Source organism: Rhipicephalus microplus, chromosome 2 (genome assembly GCF_043290135.1).
Source record: "Rhipicephalus microplus isolate Deutch F79 chromosome 2, USDA_Rmic, whole genome shotgun sequence".
In the NCBI taxonomy this organism is placed as follows: domain Eukaryota; kingdom Metazoa; phylum Arthropoda; class Arachnida; order Ixodida; family Ixodidae; genus Rhipicephalus; species Rhipicephalus microplus.
The window spans coordinates 267,664,251-267,680,366 of record NC_134701.1 but is presented as its reverse complement, the minus strand read 5'-3'; the positions used below and the strand labels follow the sequence as shown (position 1 = coordinate 267,680,366).

General features: G+C 47.6%; 1 protein-coding gene across 1 annotated transcript in view; it reads right to left on the bottom strand.

The window, feature by feature from the left end:
* Positions 1–299: 299 nt before the first annotated feature.
* Positions 300–16,116, bottom strand: part of KFase (kynurenine formamidase) — a 43,636-nt gene continuing 27,819 nt past the window's right edge. The window contains exons 2-5 of the mRNA XM_037421021.2: positions 13,222–13,378; positions 9,948–10,279; positions 7,735–7,898; positions 300–4,208 (exon numbers count right to left, since the gene is read on the bottom strand). Of these exons, the coding sequence (XP_037276918.2) occupies positions 3,996–4,208; positions 7,735–7,898; positions 9,948–10,279; positions 13,222–13,378 (866 nt within the window). The 3' untranslated portion in view covers positions 300–3,995. The remainder of the gene's footprint in view (positions 4,209–7,734; positions 7,899–9,947; positions 10,280–13,221; positions 13,379–16,116) is intronic.

The following is a 16,116-nucleotide window of genomic DNA, read 5'->3' as shown; positions in this document are numbered from 1 at the left end:
TACGAGTTACGGTTTACGCGTAAAGAAATGAGGTAAGGTAATGCTTGCGTGCTCGTAAGTGCATCATCAGGACGGTTTTGGAGGAGTCTTTGCGCAGTGCACAAAATTGTACACGCATTTTGTACAGACCGTAAGCAGTCTTGTCTTAATTACAACCAGAGCCGAGGGTGTCCCATGTAGCCAGCTGACATAAAATTGACGTTTTTCGTCTAATTATTATTTCTTCTTATGAATAGCTTATAATCATTAATATCAATAACGACAGAAAAAGACAGATAACGGAATATCGCATACACATATTTCATGACCGTATATTCACCATTGTTTTTATTGCGGCAGCCGGTTAAGTCAGTGCAGTCTCGCTAAAAATAATACTCAACTAGTTTGTTGCTGCATGGCTTCTATATCCATTCTGTTAGACGATACGGGGGCATCTGCAAGCGAGGAGACCGTATACACACTGCGCAAATATGAAAAGGAACACTTCATCTGTGTTCAAACGGCGATAATCGCAAGTCTAAGAGCCGTAAGCATATCCACTGGTACTTTGTTTAGATGTTCGCCTGTTGAAAAACATCCTTATTGTGTCACTTTCGCTTATCACGTGAAATACACGAGGACAACTTTGGTTGTGGACATACATGGCGTTCGCGTTCAAACGACTCACATTATTCTTATCAACTCACGCTCTTGCTTGTGAAAGCATCAGTTACCGGAGTGCGCTCGTCTCTCTCTCTCTCTCTCTCTCTCTCTCTCTCTCTCTCTCTCTCTCTCTCTCTCTCTCTCTCTCTCTCTCTCTCTCTCTCTCTCTCTCTCTCTCTCTCTCTCTCTCTATCTATCTATCTATCTATCTATCTATCTATCTATCTATCTATCTATCTATCTATCTATCTATCTATCTATCTATCTATCTATCTCTCCCGCCAACATTTCCTGGCCGCAAACGTTAGCAGCGTCAATTACTGGCTGCATTTGTACCAGAGGTGACATTACGCTGTTTGAATGAACCAAGCTTGCATAACACAACTTCTTCATTTGTGACTCCAACAATGAGGTATTTATTCGACGTGCCTCATTCACTATGGACCATAAGCTCGCCTTCTAAATTCTCTCCCTTGCTCCTTCTATAGGGTCTGTCGACATCCGGCCACATTAGTTAACTGCGCTTGGAGGGACCAGCAATCAATTTTTATGACAGTGTTTTTTTTTAAGCAACGGAAAACATACCGGTCTGATCGATAGTCTCAACACGGAATGGTATAACTTGAATACTGCCGCGAAACATTTGTTCCCAGAATTTTCCTATTTGCGGCAAACATGGAGTCGTATGTACACGCGACAACACGTGCTGCAAACACTGCCATTGGCTCCCACGAAGGCAGCGTCGCTTCACAACGTGCCACTGAAAAGTCATCGACTCCTTAGCCTAGTTTCAATGCTCTTCCGCTAGACTGCGCAACATATCGGTTTTCGTTACTTCTAATCAAGATTTTAATATATACAAATCCTACCCACAACGTGAAAGGGATGCATGAATATGTCACTACGTTTCACGGTCTTTTCATTTCAATCAGAAACCAATCACGCGTTGGGCAGTAGCTTAGCTCGGCTATGTCAGGATATGCCTAGCTTGAGCTACTACAGATGGACGGACTAGCAAACGAGCTATCTCATGCAAGTCAAGCGCGCCACTCCTGAAGCTTCCAGGCCTACGGGGGGATGGGGGAGGGGGGCAGCTGTGCGCCGTATGAGGTCACTGCTCCTCCCATTTGCGCAGAACTACTCGCCGTAAGCCACGCGAAACTGCTCAACATCGGTCAGTGCTCAACCTATACGCTACAAAATAGGCATTGGATGAAACAAAAATATAAACAGAAACGAAATCTTCGATTACGTCTTTAAGGTTCCCTGAATCCTGTAGTCATCAACGATTATACAATGTTTTTTTTTTTCTTTTTTCCGCTCCGAACCTGATGGCGCTTACGGGCAGTGCTCGGTAAAGTCCCTGGATATTTTGTGCTTGTCCTGCGAGTTACGTACACACATGTACATATACGAGCCGCGATGAACCATTCTTGGCCGAAATCATGCCCGCCCACCCGTAGCACCGACATCGGTAAAGCTGCACCGAAATATTGTTTGCGTTATGGCATAACAACAGCGCATATAGCGCTCACTAAAGTACTTAAATGAGAGCATTTCACTGTAGTATACTGATAAACATAGTACATCAGCATGGAATCGACTTAAGTGAATTAGAATAAGGAGAGTTCTAAATGCCACAAGTGAAGTACAGCGCGCGCCTATAATGCAGTGCGAGATCAGACACTAGCCGACGAGTACATGCACATGCAACACATCTGCGTATACAGGAACTGATGTAGAAGTGGTCATGCCCTTGAAGGAGCTCTAAGAGAGAGTTAAGTAATGCTACAGTACTGCAGACTGCAGAGACAAGAGCATGCGGTGCGTGTACACGAAGAATGCTAATGTTTTCCGCGAGACGGCGTGCGCGCAGAAATGCATATAAATGCCGGGGAATGAGGACGTGTGTGGAAGTGGTAACCGGTTAATGCGCACCAGTGTCCGCACGCGCCGTGCTTGTGTGTGCGTCGCAAGAATCCAGTAATTCGATGAGGGGCATGGTAGCCAAGCGGTGACATATACGCATTGCCCGAGCTCTCATCATTTCCCAGTAGTGCTTTTTTTTTCTTCTTTTAGATGCGAAGCAGCTTGTGGTCGAGCTCAATCCGGTGTGCGGCGTGACTTCTCTTACTGCGCATGCGCTCCCCCTCTCTCCTATGCTCCCCTTCTCTCGCCGCACAACGCCGACGCAGGGAGCGTCTGCTAACCTACGCTCGCTCCCCCCTTTCTCATTCAGACATTCTTCCCTGTGGCGTTTACACCCACATTGCGCGTGCGCGTTCCCTTCCTCTCTTCTTCTACGCTCTACCCCTCTCTCTCTCGCCACGCCGACGCAGGCAGCGTCTGCTAGCGAGTTTCTTTACTGAAAAAAAAAAAAACGGCTGCTAGTACTTCACAACCGTTAGCTGGCCACCTTATTATATATAGGCACTGGAACTTGACCTCCAAGGTAGTGCCGGCGTGATATTTCTACTGTGTGTTATTGCACAATAAAAATTCACAGCGCGCACGTTGAATAAAAGCAGAGTGCTGGTCTCTGTGTCCAATCGGAGACTCCTGTCTCCCATTGCCTATTAGCAGCGATTCGCATGCTCCAGCAGGAAACACCGTTCCATCACTGCGTGCTTTGCGCCTTCCCAGGTTTCTCCCCTGCGCAACGCCGCGATGAGCGCCGGCGTCATCGCCGCCGCCAGTGTAAGCGTTAGCTCCCGCTGCTTCGCATCTACACCTGGTTCCCTTTAGCAGGAGATGGTGTAATTGTTTTTTTGTATGTACCGTAAAGCCATACGCCCGCTTGGTTGGTCGATTGGTTCACAATTGACATATATCTTAGGTTTGGCAAAAAAAATAGTCTAGCGAGAAAAGGTAGACAGAGTAACGAAAGATTAACATCGCCAAACAGAAGTAAAATAAGTTATCTGCTGATGTATCGGCACTCGTGCGCATTGATTAAACCGATTGCATAGCGACCACTGGCTTAGGTGGGGAGGGGGTGGCGAGTCCACCCCACCACCACAAATGGTGGTGGACGCCCCACCCCTCCCCTTGAATAACAGTTCGTGGCTACTCCCCTGATAGCGACATCCGTTTGACATCATAAAAGCTATACCGCCCTGAAAACGACAAGACTGCATTCAGAGGCAAACACGCACGGGCTCTGCTATGGCGTCCGGCGCGCTGCACGGATTTAGCGACGAGAGAGAGAGACGCGGGCGGGAAGTATATGGTACGCGCTCCCCAATAATAAACAGAGGCGGATAAACTCGATCGGGTCCCGTGAGGGCTTCTTCGTGACGAGGATGGCGGCATGGACCGGTTCGTCCTTGCCCCCGATGGCCGACCTCGGTGCCTCACTGCTGCGGAAAGGGCACCGCCAAAGCAGCCTGGACGATCCTCGCGGTGACTCGGTGCGCAGCGTCTCGCAGCGGGCCCAGCAGGAAGCTGAAGTGGTCCTCGTCCGCGTACTCGAGCAGCTCGCACGAGATGCGCCGCCGGCCCAGGGCCTCGCGGTAGGCGCCAGCGGTGCGCCCGAACCACGGAGGGTCGTGCTCGCTGTACGTCACCTGCGCGATCGACCAATCACGACTCGTCCACGATCATGACGCTTTTGGCAGCTCTCTCCGCATATAGGAACTCGGTGCAACGAAGTTTCGGTTTAATTAAGGTTCAGTCTGTGTATACATTTTATTTGTTTATTTACATTTCACCTACGTCGCCGTGACGCATTACGTAGGGGAGGTACACATAATAATTCGACTACACAGTTTTCAATCGAAACAAAAGATTCAACAAATAAAACAGCACTCAAAATATTTTAAGAGAAGAAAAATAAAACACTCGAATATTGGTGAGCGAAAACAACGTCATGCATTTGTAAACACCCACACGCTTCGAGAGAGCAAACCATCCTTAGTGGCAGTGATATTGTAGGAGTTGTTACAAGAAAAAAAAAAGATTCATTATCAGATTCATTGACGAGATCATCCGGTAGAACGTTCCATTCCTGTATTGTTTTTACGAAAAAAGAACTACCGAAAGAGTGGGTTTTGTAACGGTATTCTAATATTTTTCGTGAATGGTCTTGACGATTAGAGACGTACGTTGGTGTGAACAGATAATCAAGAGGGTTAATGTATGACATCGCAGTACGCATCCAGTATACGTGTACAACCTACAGCGCCCGATCTTTCTGCTTCCTCCTACCTCTTTCTCAAATCTTTCCTTTATAGTTTGCGCTGACATGGAACCCTTTGATGTCAACCAACTCGTCGAACAACAAGTCTTAAACAGTCTGCGTCTGGCGTCTTCGTTTTCTAGCTATATTTACAGCTTGGTAAAAGACAGGCAAAAAAAGAAATAACTGCGAAGGCAGAAAAAAAAACAAGGGTAGGGGGAATGGTGGAAAGAAAACAAAACTCAGCGATTTTATTCAGGGGAAATTCCTAGGTGCCTGATCAAACGCAAAATATGACCGCCGGCGTCAACACGAGTGATGCGAACAAAAATCATGTGATGACGTCACAGGCCGCCAAAGGGAGTGACATCGTCGCGATGACGTCTATTAACCTGACGTCACATGATGACGTCATCGCATAACATCGTCGCTTGGTCAAAGGTGGGCCGATCCCGGAGGCAGTGCAAAACGAGGTCAGGTGCAAAAAGCTTCTAATGCCTCCGATCCCGGAAGCAATGAAAATTACACTGGGTGCAAGAAAAGGGCTATGTGGAGTCAATAATAGGGGTGGGCTAAATTTAGAAGCGAATCGAATATGAATCGAATAGTGATTATACCGAATCCAACACGAATCGAATACTATTCAAATAGGTTGTGAATAGCAAGGCAACCATTTTCAAGACAGACCTAAAATCCTTCCAACTTTTTTAAAATAGAATAATGAAAAACTATATCAAAGTAACAATAACGTTAGATTTAAGTGACAAGAGATACAGCAATTAACCAATGCCTAACAGTTGAATGATGCTTCGTGCAAGAACATCGAATCTCGTCATAATGTACGTTGACAGAGGACACATTTGCTTCAGCGGCACAGAAATATAAAGCGAAAATTTGTGCATCTGGTAATGAGTAAGCCTTCGGTAGTTCCATAAAAGCTTAAACTGCGTGCACCTTGGCAATCATGGTTTTAAAAAATTACCATTGGCTCTTCCAACACAACAATTTTATTCGTGGACCGAATGCTTCTTGTTGCTTACTGCAACGTAACAAATTTTAAAATGCAGTACCAACTCGCCCAATCATCTAAACGGGTGTTTCTTCCGTGTTTTGTTTTTGCTGATGCCTTTACAAACCGAAGAACCTGCTCGAAGGCATACATGTGGCTCTGCAAGTTTCAATTCCAGAGATGCAGCCAAATGGAAAACGGGGGCCGGCCCTCAAGGGGTTAAAAAGAGAGAGAGAGAGGGAGTACCCTACTGTTACGTAGCGCCTATCGCAGTTCACTATACAGCATATGGATTAGTTGGCTCATTGTTGGCGTAGCGCATGAGACAAGAAAGCATGCACAGGTGGACGCATGCAACTATTTTGTTTCCGTATAGCCTGAAAAGAGAGAGAGAGATACTGCACTAAAACTGACATCTGGGCGACTTGGTATGTATCCATACTTCATGTAGTAGTAGTAGTAGTAGTAGTAGTAGCAGCAGCAGCAGCAGTAGCAGCAGTAGCAGTAGTAGTAGTAGTAGTAGTAGTAGTAGTAGTAGTAGTAGTAGTAGTAGTAGTAGCAGCAGCAGTAGCAGCAGTAGCAGTAGTAGTAGTAGTAGTAGTAGTAGTAGTAGTAGTAGTAGTAGTAGTAGTAGTAGTAGTAGTTGTTGTTGTTGTTGTTGTTGTTGTTAGCCACCTACACGGCCGGACTATAGAGTAGCGTCATGCGCGCACTCTCTTGAATTGAGGAGAAAACCTGCGCACGTTAACTATAAATAAAAAAAGATAGTTGTTTCTGATGAAAGAACCTGCAGAGACGAGTATTGGTGACTTAATCTCCAATAAAATTTGCCTTGAATTTGATGCCTGATTTTGAAAAATTAGAGGACGCACTTTGAGCACTATGTCTCACCAGAAAAGGTTGCCATGTTGAACTCGCTTGGCGTAACCTCCTTGGTTTTAGCAAGGTTTAGCGAAGGTTGGGCCGCAGTGCCATCAACTAGCGGCGGTGAAACTTGGTGAGAACTAGACACGAAGCTCAGAAAAGAGTGCGCGCGTGCTGCTCCTCTTGTCCGACCGTGCCACCTCTCGTTTATTCCCTGGAATGTCCGCTAGATGGCGGTGCTTTTATATGACGAATATAGGATGAAAAGATGCGAGATGGCGCTATACTTGGAGTGTACACTAGATGTATGGACGGACGTATGAACTGGCGCACGGACAGACGGTCAGACATGCATGGACGGATGGATGGACGGATGGATGGACGGACGCACGAATGAACACAGGGACGGACGGACGCATGGACGGACGCACGGACGGACGGTCGCACAGACGGGCGGAAGCAAGAACTAACGGACGGCCGGAAGTGCGGACGGATTGACGGATGCTTCGCCTCACTCATCATCACGCACTCCGTGGATATGCTGGGATTTTTTTAGCGTCTCTTTCTTTCTTATAATTGTCTTCTGTGCGCGCTAAAAAGTTAAAACAAAGATATAAAGAAATAAAAGAAAGCTAAATCTGAAGCGGACACCGGGTATTCCCCCGAGCTTGATCGCAAAAAAGTCAGGACCGTCCCCCCCTAGCCACCTGTGATTTACGCCAATGGTAGTAGTAGTAGTAGTAGTAGTAGTAGTAGTAGTAGTAGTAGTAGTAATGGTAGCAGTATTAGCAGGCACCACGCAGGCGTGACCGGATTCAATAAGAAAATCAATAAAACGAAATAATGATGATGATAAATGATGCTGCTAGAAATAATACAGATGAAGGTGTTAATGATGATGATGCACGTGACGTCGCAAAGCCAATCACAGACACTCGCGCTCTTACAGTTTCGTAGTCGGACGCTTTTTCCCGTCGTGGAACGGGCTGAAATTTTACGAGAAACAAGATAAAGCCGCCTTCTGAGCCGAGCCGGGACTTACCACGATGTGCAAGTGGGTGGGCAGCTCGTCCACCAGCTGCAGAGGGCTGTTGCGCATCGCCTGATCGGCACTGATGGCGGCGTCTCGTGCCACGGAGCTCCCCAGCAGCGCCACTACGTCCAACACGGGCGACAGTAGAAGAAGGCTTCGCAAGCGCGATTCCCCTGCGTGCGCCGCATTTCGTAAGAAACTGCTGTGTCATCGAATCTGGATGCGTTCATTCGATTCGATCCAAATACGCTTGTCTGAAACCAGGGCTGTACCGGAGTCATTAGCCGTATATATTCAGGAATATTTTCGGGAACCAAGCGGTGGGGGGGGGGGGGAGTGTATAACGGTTAGCTTTATTGGCAACTGGTGGTTGCGGTGAAACCGTGTCAACACTTTAGTATCAGCAGAAAAATTAGAGCAATACAAAATCTGCAGAGGGCAGTCAAAAACTTTTCAAGACCCCCCCCCCCTCCCCCACCTTCCTTCCTTCTAGAAACATATCTGTCAAAGGGACCCTGCTGCACTTTCTGTGTGTGGACAGAAAACGCGGCCGGTCAGGAGTTCAAGCTCCTGAGAACGCGTGAAACGGTCATTCTAGCGCAGCACAATAGAATAAGCAATAAAGATATAAAGAGCAAAAAAAAGCACGCACACGCCAAGTTTTGCTTGTTTCCATTTTCCCTATTGGAGAAAGTCTCCTGAATTCTTTTGAAGCTATAGTCGAAGAAATTGCCAATCCTCAAGGTTTCTAACTAAAAAAAGTGTCGAATATTTTATCTCTGCGCGCAGCAGATAATTTATCACATCGTGTCGAAAACGGCTAAAAATCGCTTACCATTTTAAACTAGCAGGACTTTAACCTGTGGCATTCTTTCGTGCTCTCCTATTGTTTATCAGTTTGCCAAAAAAAATATTATGCAGGAGATTCGCGATGCAGTAGAATCCCATAGAGGATCGTTCTGTATAACTTAGAAATTGTGTTGGAGGACGCCTATAAGGAGGTATTTTTGATCTGTTAGACTAAATATAACTTGCGCTAGTCACTAACAAAATATACAACAGTGTCTAATGAAAACTAGGTCGCAGGTTAAGTTATACATTTTTTTAACTGATTCCCACGGCGCGTGTATTTCGGTTTATATGCGCAGAAACCAAAGAGCGGAGGCAGCAAACAGTATTCCACCGACCAATCCCTTCTTTTCTTTCAGAAATGCTTTTGGAGAAGTTTCCAGTAAGTACAGCGACCTTTTTTACGTCCCGCTGGGATTTCTGCTCACGCTCATTATTAAAAATAATATATGAGATTTAGCATCCCGAAACCACGGCATAATATTCAGAGACGTCGTAGTGGAGGGCTCCGGCAATGTCGACCATCTGGTGTTCCTTCACACGCACTGACCTCGCACATTACACGAGCTTCTACCGTTTCGCCTCAATCAAAATGCCTGAGATTTGGGTGCACGTTAAAGAGCCCCAGGTGGTCGAAATTTCCGGAGCCCTCCACTACGGCGTCTCTCATGATCATATGGTGGTTCTGGGACGTTAAACCCCACATATCAATCAATCAATCAATCAAAATGCGATACCACGGCCGGGATCGAATCCGAGCAGCTTTGGCATCGGCAAGAGTTCGTCCTGGGGGGGGGGGGGGAGGGGGTAGTCTGCAAACCGTTGCTGCTGGAATAAGGGGTAGCCGGTGTATTTTTTGGTTAAGATAATGCTGGTGCGGCTTGAGGGCAGCAAACTCCCCTTTCGCAATCCTCTGGTGACGCCCATGGTCAGCATGCCGAGCTCGCCCCTTAAAAGTCTCATCAAACGCGAAAAGTGACCATCCGCGTCGACGCAATTGGCGCAAAAAATCATCGTCGCGCGTTTAAGACACCATGTAACGTCATCGTGACGTCACAGGTCGACACAATTTGTGATGTCGTCGTGACGCCGCAAGATGACGTTACCACAAAGCATCCCCACTTGGTCAAAGACGCATCACAGCAGGTCCCTGACGCGTTGCGAAATCATTTTCAGAGCAGGAAATTTCTAGGGGATGAAGACTGACACTGAAGTAGAGTACATAGAGAAGGAAACTTGGGTAACTTTCACCTTGGAGCCGACTTGTAAAGCAAATACATACGGGCCTATGCATCTTCTATTTCTTTCGCTACATATACATACCGGTTCGTTTCGTAACCAAATGATTTGTCGAGTGCAAAAGCGAACCTCACCGTGTAGCCGAGTGGCGACCATGGCGGCCAAGTGGGCTCCCGCCGAGTGTCCGGCCAGCACGAGCGGTCCAGGCCTGAGCGCGAGCACGTGTCGGGCGCAGCGAGTGGCCGACTCGACGATCTGGTCGAGCGTGGCGCCGGGTGCTAGCGGGTAGCCGGCCACGGCAACAACCATCCCGGCCTCCACGAAGGCGTCGGCCACGAGGGCGTGCGACTGCCGGTCTCCTTCGACCCAGTAGCCGCCGTGCCAGAAAAGCAACGTCGAGCGACACTCGTCCGGCTGTCGATCGCCGTAGTACAGGTCAAGGCACTCGCGAGGGTGCTTCCCGAACCTGCACGAGGGTGCAGAGTGCGAAAACAGAAACGATGCGAAGACGAGTTCGTCGCAGCGCAACCCCCCCCCCCCCTTCCTCTAAGTCTATTAAGTGAAGACCTTGCGCCCCCTTCTTAGGTAACTAAAAGACTCCCCTGCCCCCCCCCCCGTGCGCACGCCCACCGTCAAGCATTACGACCACTAGCTAGATTATCATGGCTGGTAGCAGAGCTCGGAAACAGAAACAATGCGAAGGAGAAGCACTTTGATGCTACACTCGCCGCTGACCGCAGTCTTCTAGAACAATATTTTAGTTTTTTTTATGGGAGCCAGAAGGGCTGTTGTAGAGGAAGTGGTCATAAACCTGAAGTATATACCCCCCCCCCCGAAAAAAAAAGAAAAAAGAAAACAACATTACCCCCACACACCTCCTTTCACTCGATACACTAACAGAATTTGAGGGGGTACTGCAAGAGCAGAGGGACTGTGTTACTCTCCCCTGAGTTCTGTTACTCCACGGGGGAGTAGAGCAGAGTTGGTTGCGGAACATAATCTTTCGTTGAATGCGGAGTAAAAGAGGTGGCGAACTCCCTGCTACTCAAGTAGAGTTCCCAATCAATGCAACTCTCGTGCCGATGAGGCGCGAATGGGATCTGGCACTCCGTCCTTGCTGACCTAGCGCTTGCATGTTACCACCGACGCCGCAATGCTATATAACTGTCTCGTAGCCATACGCCTCTGAGCTTATAGACGCCCCAGATGTAAGTTTAATGCGTCAAGTATAATAGGACAACTTCAGTGATAACTAAAGCATGCTTGTGTGATCATGAACGTTCAGTTCCCGAAGCGCCACTACCGACACATACGAAGCAAGAAACAGCGGCAACATCTAAAGCGTCGCCAAAAGTTAGATTATCACACAAAATGCTGCGTGAGTAAGGTAAATCTCAGCACACATCATAAAAAAAACGTCGAAGAAAAAAAACTTGTACGGCGGGATTTGAACTCACCGCCTATGTCGTTCCGACATAACAAGAACCGCAGGAAAGGGAACGACCGGAAGGTGTCTGAACGGTCAACTGAGAGAACACGCTAACACTGTTGGAAACGGGAAATATGGTTTTCTTGCTCGGCACTGCACTGAGTGCAACTGTGTGCCCCTTTTCAAGGATACAGTGACGTTGTATAAGCACAGGGATGAGCGCACCCGAGTTATTGTCGAGGTGTGGCAGCTTGGGTTAGGTGGTTAGGTGGAAGGAGTTGGAAGTTAGCGCTCGTGTCTTTCGTGTCCTTCTTGTCTCTTTGTCGTCGTTCTGATCCCGCGCTATAACTATCGTTATTGTCAATGCCGCGCAGATGGCACGCGAACAGGTGTCACGTACGCATTATAGCAAGCCCTCCGTGTCTCTGTCCGAGAAGGAACTAAGGTTCCTCGAAGGTATCGGTGCGCGCATGTAGTTATGTTACTTTTACTTTTATGTTTCGTTTCCTTATAGACTTTTCTTTGGCTTTTTCTGTGCTTTTGTTTTTTTTCCTTACTCATGCATTGCTCTTTGTGCCACATGGTTTTTGTCACACGGTTAACTGTCTCTTCAATATGTTTTCGCGCTTTGCGCAATAAACTCAGTTAAAAGTTAGCACTCGTGTCCTTCTTGTCTCTTTGTCATCGTTCTGTTCTCGCGCTATAATTATCGCCATGTCATACCAACCAGCCCAAGCTGCCACACTTCTGTGAGAGAGTAGCGCAGCTCTCGCAGAGCGTGTATTAACTCTATTTCAGAAGCGTGCCCTGTACCCTGGCGAGGGAGCTTGTTCACTCTCGTTCAGCCAGAGTACCAGCATTCGGTCGAGAGAGTGTACTCACTCTGTGCAGAAGAGAGTTCCTAGCACTCCTGAAAAGAGAGTGAAATATGGGACAAGCCTCTACTCCCGCAAAGAAAGTTGCCAGCACTCTCTTGGGGCTGTGAGTGTAGAGTAGCACTCTACAGACGCGAGGCGGAAGGCGCTATGACGCCGAATGACAAAGAGAGAAACACACAAAGTTAAAGTACACATATTCTATAGATCACTTTTACACGTTATGCCACTGGGCTAGTTGTTGTGGATCGATGATGATAATGTTTATTGTTTACCCAGAAAACAGAAAAGAGTTGACCGTTTTGCCAACGCCCCCTCTATTTTAGAAGGAGACGTGCGCTGTGCTAGCTCCTCAGAGGCGCCCGTACATGCCTTCTCGTATAATCTCTTTGACTGTAGCATACATGTTCGAATCCTATTTATTATATGCAGCGAATCATATATGCCTACAAATGCCAGGATTAAGAACACATGAAAGATTAAAACGACACTTCAGCAGGAGAAAAAAAAAACACGATTTTCCTAATGAATGTGATTTGAAAAAGTGTTGAAGTGATGCATGGCGCCACGATTCGCTAGCGAAAGCAGAGTCCTTCTGAGTTCCACCCCCTAGCCCGTACTCAAATTTTCCCTACTGGTAATATTGTTTCTACAATTTACCGTATATAAACGGTACTTGCTCACGACAGAAACACAGCATGGATCTAAATGTATAGCTAAGGAGATAATACACAATGTTACTAGTGCGCAGAGATAATGTGTAGAGACACACTTGCATTCTGACTTTGTACTGCATAAGGATTATGGTATTTGACTTGTAACGACATGCCAGCCCTATCTGCTGGTGACGTGGCTCATCCAATGACATTTTCGTGACACGCTACCATTCCCTATCCTTTCTGATATTCTCAGTAGTACTCTTGTAACAGCTACCTGTCGATTAAATTTGAAGGTTCGGAAGGCAAAAAAAAAAAACAGCGGGGGAAGGGAAGAGAGTTGGGCGTCTCGTTTACGGCCCTCGTTTTCCCCAGTTCTCTAGGACTGCAGGGGAGCTCAAGTCCTCTCCTGACCGTCCTGCTTTTTCTCCGAAGTCGCGCGTCTCACCTGATGTCCTTTTGCGCACCCAAGCGGACTCTGGTCTTCTCGCTCAGACGTGCCGTCTCCTTGATGTAGTGGTCGATCAATTCCTGACCCCGTAGCCGATGGCCCCAGCAGCTGGGCAAGAACTCCGTGTCCTCCATGACCGCTTCAGCTGCATGCACTGAGAAAGCGAGCAGAGATGGGCAGTCCCGCTGTAGCGGCATACATTTATGGTGCCCTAATCTGCTATGTGCCTCCCCACTTTTCACCGCCTCCTTGTCTGCCTGTCGACTGGTGATAACGTGCCGGGACTATCTGCCGGTTGTGTAGTGCATGCTTGTGTAGTGCAACAGGCGTTCTTGTACATTCCCCAGTTTCTGTCTTTTTTTCAAAATATGTATAATCTTGAAGCAACAAAATCCACTTACGTCTTGATGGTTTAAATTTACACGCGATTCTTTGAACCAAGCTAAGGCCAAAGGGGGGCCGCAGTCCCGGGCGACGACGCTGAAAGAGCAACTCGGACGAATGCCATTTTTCTTTAAGCCGGTGAGTGTAATCCCCCACCCAGCACGCGCCTCCGAAACTTTTCTGCACACGATCTGTGGTCGCATTGCTTTCCTCATCGGCCCACTTAGCGACGATGTTATGTGATTGATAGATTGATATGTGGGGTTTAACGTCCCAAAAGCACCATATGATTATGAGAGACGCCGTAGTGGAGGGCTCCGGAAATTTCGACCACCTGGGGTTCTTTAACGTGCACCCAAATCTGAGCACACGGACCTACAACATTTCCGCCTCCATCGGAAATGCAGCCGCCGCAGCCGGGATTCGATCCCGCGACCTGCGTGTCAGCTGCCAAGTACCGTAGCCACTAGACTACCACGGTGGGGCAATGTTATGTGATGAAGCCACCATGACAAGTCATGAAGTGTGATGCCATGTAATGACGTCACAACTTCGGCGGCGGCATGGCGCCTTATGGTGGTCATCACGCGATGATGATTTTTCGCGTCCCTCGTTTTGACGCTGACGGCCAATTATCCCGTTTGACGAGGTACACAAGTCTTTCGTCCGAGAAAATGTGGCCTATAGCGTGCTCTCGCTCCAGTAAGAAAGCCTGCGTGGTATATGCCTATGCGGCACTTCGATCAATTGCAATTTTGCGATGGGTGCACGATTAGAACGTCAGTTAATTTACTGTACTTAGAAACCAGAAAATAAAATGAGAAAACAAGTCAAAAATATATTTGCCTGAGCCCATCATGCAATGCCGCGTACGTTTCATCACTGCTTGGTGACCGTAACAAGGGATAGCGGATGGAGTAGATTTAGGGTCGCGTTTTCCCAGGCGATGTATGTGACCGCACATGTTTCAATGACGTCTGTCAAGCCAGGCTATTCGGCGCAGCCGCAAACAAGACTGCGCTTTAGGAGTAAACGAGTGACCGTCAATGATCAGAGGCGTACCAGGCAGAAATGTTTTTTTTTTTGTCTGGGAGAAGGCACCTTTTTAATCTGAACCGGGGCCGGGCAGGCATACATGGTCAGGGGCTATTTTGTCCCCTGTATGCCATAGCAAAAATAAACAAACAAAAAAACAAACAGCAACAACAACAATAATAATAACAATAATAATAATAATAATAATAAAATAATAATAATAATTCGGCCGCACAACCTGGCTGTTACAATTATCATAATGTTGCGCGATAAGACAAAACCTACACACAGAACACACTTGACGCATCTACACCACTGACAAGTCAATTAACTGCTAAAAATACAACTGCTACACATACAGGATTATTTAATTTCTGGTTTTACGTTTTTTTTATGGAGCGAAATGTATTCATAGTTTTTTTTTTTCGTACTCGAACGCGATTTTCAAGAATAGGAGCATTCGCTGAACTTCAACTTATGTTGGGCTTATTCGAAGAAGCACCACCGTTTTTTTTTTGCTTGTTTGGGGTGACTGCTTGTTTGCTCGGCGGCACCTGACAACACTGACAGCGGCAACCCTGGCAACCTTGCCTTTCTGTGTTCAGGTGCTGGATTTCCGAGAACTGCTACAGTGACGCTGTTCAACACCGCCCAACAAAGAGTTGTTCGCGACTGCCTGACCCACCTACAGGACATCGCCGTGCTCCAGTTCCCGCAAAATGGCGTGTGCCATGACGAACTTCAGGCCCAAACGTGGCACGTTTTGCGTGCACTTCTCCGTCGAAATGGCGGCTTCGTCTTCAGGTGAGCCGAGCGCACGTCACCCTCCAGCTGTTCCGACGACTGGCCGAAAACACGTTAAGCGAACAGGTTGCGACGAATTTCGCTTTCGAGTGGCTGCCCAACTAGAAGCAGCAAATAGTGTACAACTTCGTTATTCGAACCCGGCCGTCATTCGAAACGTGTGCCAAATTGGACTATTTCACGGAGGAGTACATGTGCCGTTGATCCGCGCCAGTAGCTTCCCATTCGCTGCCAAGAAATGTTGCACGTGAGAAAAGCTGCAACACTGATGTAGGTTAGGCGAGACATCTGCGTAGACGTTGATTAATATGTGGGGTTTAACGTCCCCAAAACCACCGTATGATTACGAGAGACGCCGTAGTGGAGGGCTCCGGAAATTTCGACCACCCGGGGTTCTTTAACGTGCACCCAAATTTGAGCACACGGGCCTACAGCATTTTTGCCTCCATCGAAAATGCAGCCGCCGCAGCCGGGCGGGATTCGATCCCGCGACATGCGGGTCAGCAGCCGAGTACCTTAGCCACTAGACCACCGCGGCGGGGCTCTGCGTAGACGTTGAATGATTCGTATTTGGAATAACGTGATGATTATTCCGTATAACAAACCAATTCCCTTATCTCTTACGTATTCTTGACGTCTTTCAGAGCTGCTGGTTATCGTGCTTTTTGA